The 1,427-nt window shown below is 37.5% G+C and overlaps 1 protein-coding gene across 3 annotated transcripts in view; it reads right to left on the bottom strand.

Annotated features, from left to right (window-relative positions):
- The window catches only part of dock4 (dedicator of cytokinesis 4), a 154,612-nt gene that overhangs the window by 90,707 nt on the left and 62,478 nt on the right, over window positions 1–1,427 (bottom strand). For all 3 annotated transcript variants that reach the window (XM_015400736.1, XM_015400738.1, XM_015400737.1), the window contains exon 8: window positions 649–800. In XM_015400736.1, coding sequence (XP_015256222.1) covers window positions 649–800 — 152 coding nt within the window. The remainder of the gene's footprint in view (window positions 1–648; window positions 801–1,427) is intronic.

Here is a 1,427-nt window from a genome sequence, read left to right as displayed (position 1 = left end):
CGCCTATTTTAAAATAACGGTGGTCAACGTCGCGGAAGCATCAAAGAACTGTCAGACAGCAAAGAAACACATCGTTACAGAGTGCAATGTCAGAAGATGGCACGTTCAAAAAGAGCGGAAAAATGCGGACAGCAAAAGAGAAGCTTATCAAAAAAATTGCAGAGCTGCAGGGAAAGAGTTGGAGTGACAGTGAGTGCGGCGAGGCAGAGGATGTCTGAGTAAAAGCCTCATACAAGTTTCTCAGACGTTGCGTGAGCAAAGTTCAGAATGCATTCTAGTTGAAGTGTTGCAAGATTTCAATTAAATGTGTCATTACTGGGGGGGTTTTAATAGTTAAATTGCACAAATCTTTCATGCAATATTAATATCAATAAAACTGTTAGCACTTCAATAAAGAATATTTTCTTAAAATACATTTTTTTGGGTTTTTTTGTTTTATTTTTCTAAAAACTGGTCCTGGAAAGAGGGGGTCATCTTATAATCACGATAGTCCTATTTTTGGGTCAGCACGGTACTGTTTTCCTATTTTGTCTTTCAAAAGTCTTCAGTAAAATCCAAAATGTAACCAGAGATGAAAAAAGCACACATGTAATTCTGCGAATGTCCAGACTGAGTAACCATGGTAGTCAGTCTTGTCAGCTTTTTTACCTGAGAGGCCGATTCTCCCGCCCATCATAAATGTGAAAGAAGACTTCCAGTTCCTCCCCCAGATTGGCACTCATCAGGCTTTTCACATGAACAAATAAGTGATGTGTGCTCGCAGGCGTAGCAGTCTCCTTCTTACGATGCCGGTGTTCCATCTGCAGCAGAGGGGGGAGAAATCAGATTATAAGATTATTTTACTGCTGCTGGAAGTTTTCGTTAGCGTTTGCCCATTACATAAAGAAACCAAACTTTTTAAGTTCTAAAAGGATGAAAATGTGCAAAACAAATACACCCGGAGGGGAAAGACATTTGCATAGGATCTTTAAATACAAACCAATCATATTTTAGCTGCTGTATTTAATATTGAATTTTAAAGTCAGAGATAAATAGCATCCCTGGGGATATCTCACAGCATGGGGTATCTCTGCTGCAGATTTATGTTTCAATCCAAACCTCAGAACAGCCTCAGATATAGATTAAGTGAAAATAGATCTGGGTTATAAAGCATGTAATATTCCAAACTGCCTACAGCACCAAAAAATAATGTTGGAGCCTGAAAAAACATAAACTGTCAGGTTTTTTTTTTCTGACTTAGAGAAAAGAATCAACAAATATGGTTGTGCATGGTAGTGGATGTAGTGCCATTCAAAAATGTGCAATTAATTTTGATAATGTTCCAAACTTTTGTTGTCTTTAAGATTTTAGGCAACAGACACATTCAAAGCAGTGCAAAGACATGATGGGAAGGTAATGTACTCTATTAAACAACATAGATTTTAATA

Source organism: Cyprinodon variegatus, unplaced genomic scaffold (genome assembly GCF_000732505.1).
Source record: "Cyprinodon variegatus isolate N-32 unplaced genomic scaffold, C_variegatus-1.0 Scaffold1141, whole genome shotgun sequence".
Taxonomy (NCBI): Eukaryota; Metazoa; Chordata; class Actinopteri; order Cyprinodontiformes; family Cyprinodontidae; genus Cyprinodon; species Cyprinodon variegatus.
The sequence above is the reverse complement of the archived record's forward strand: the minus strand, read 5'-3'. Positions and strand labels throughout refer to the sequence as shown.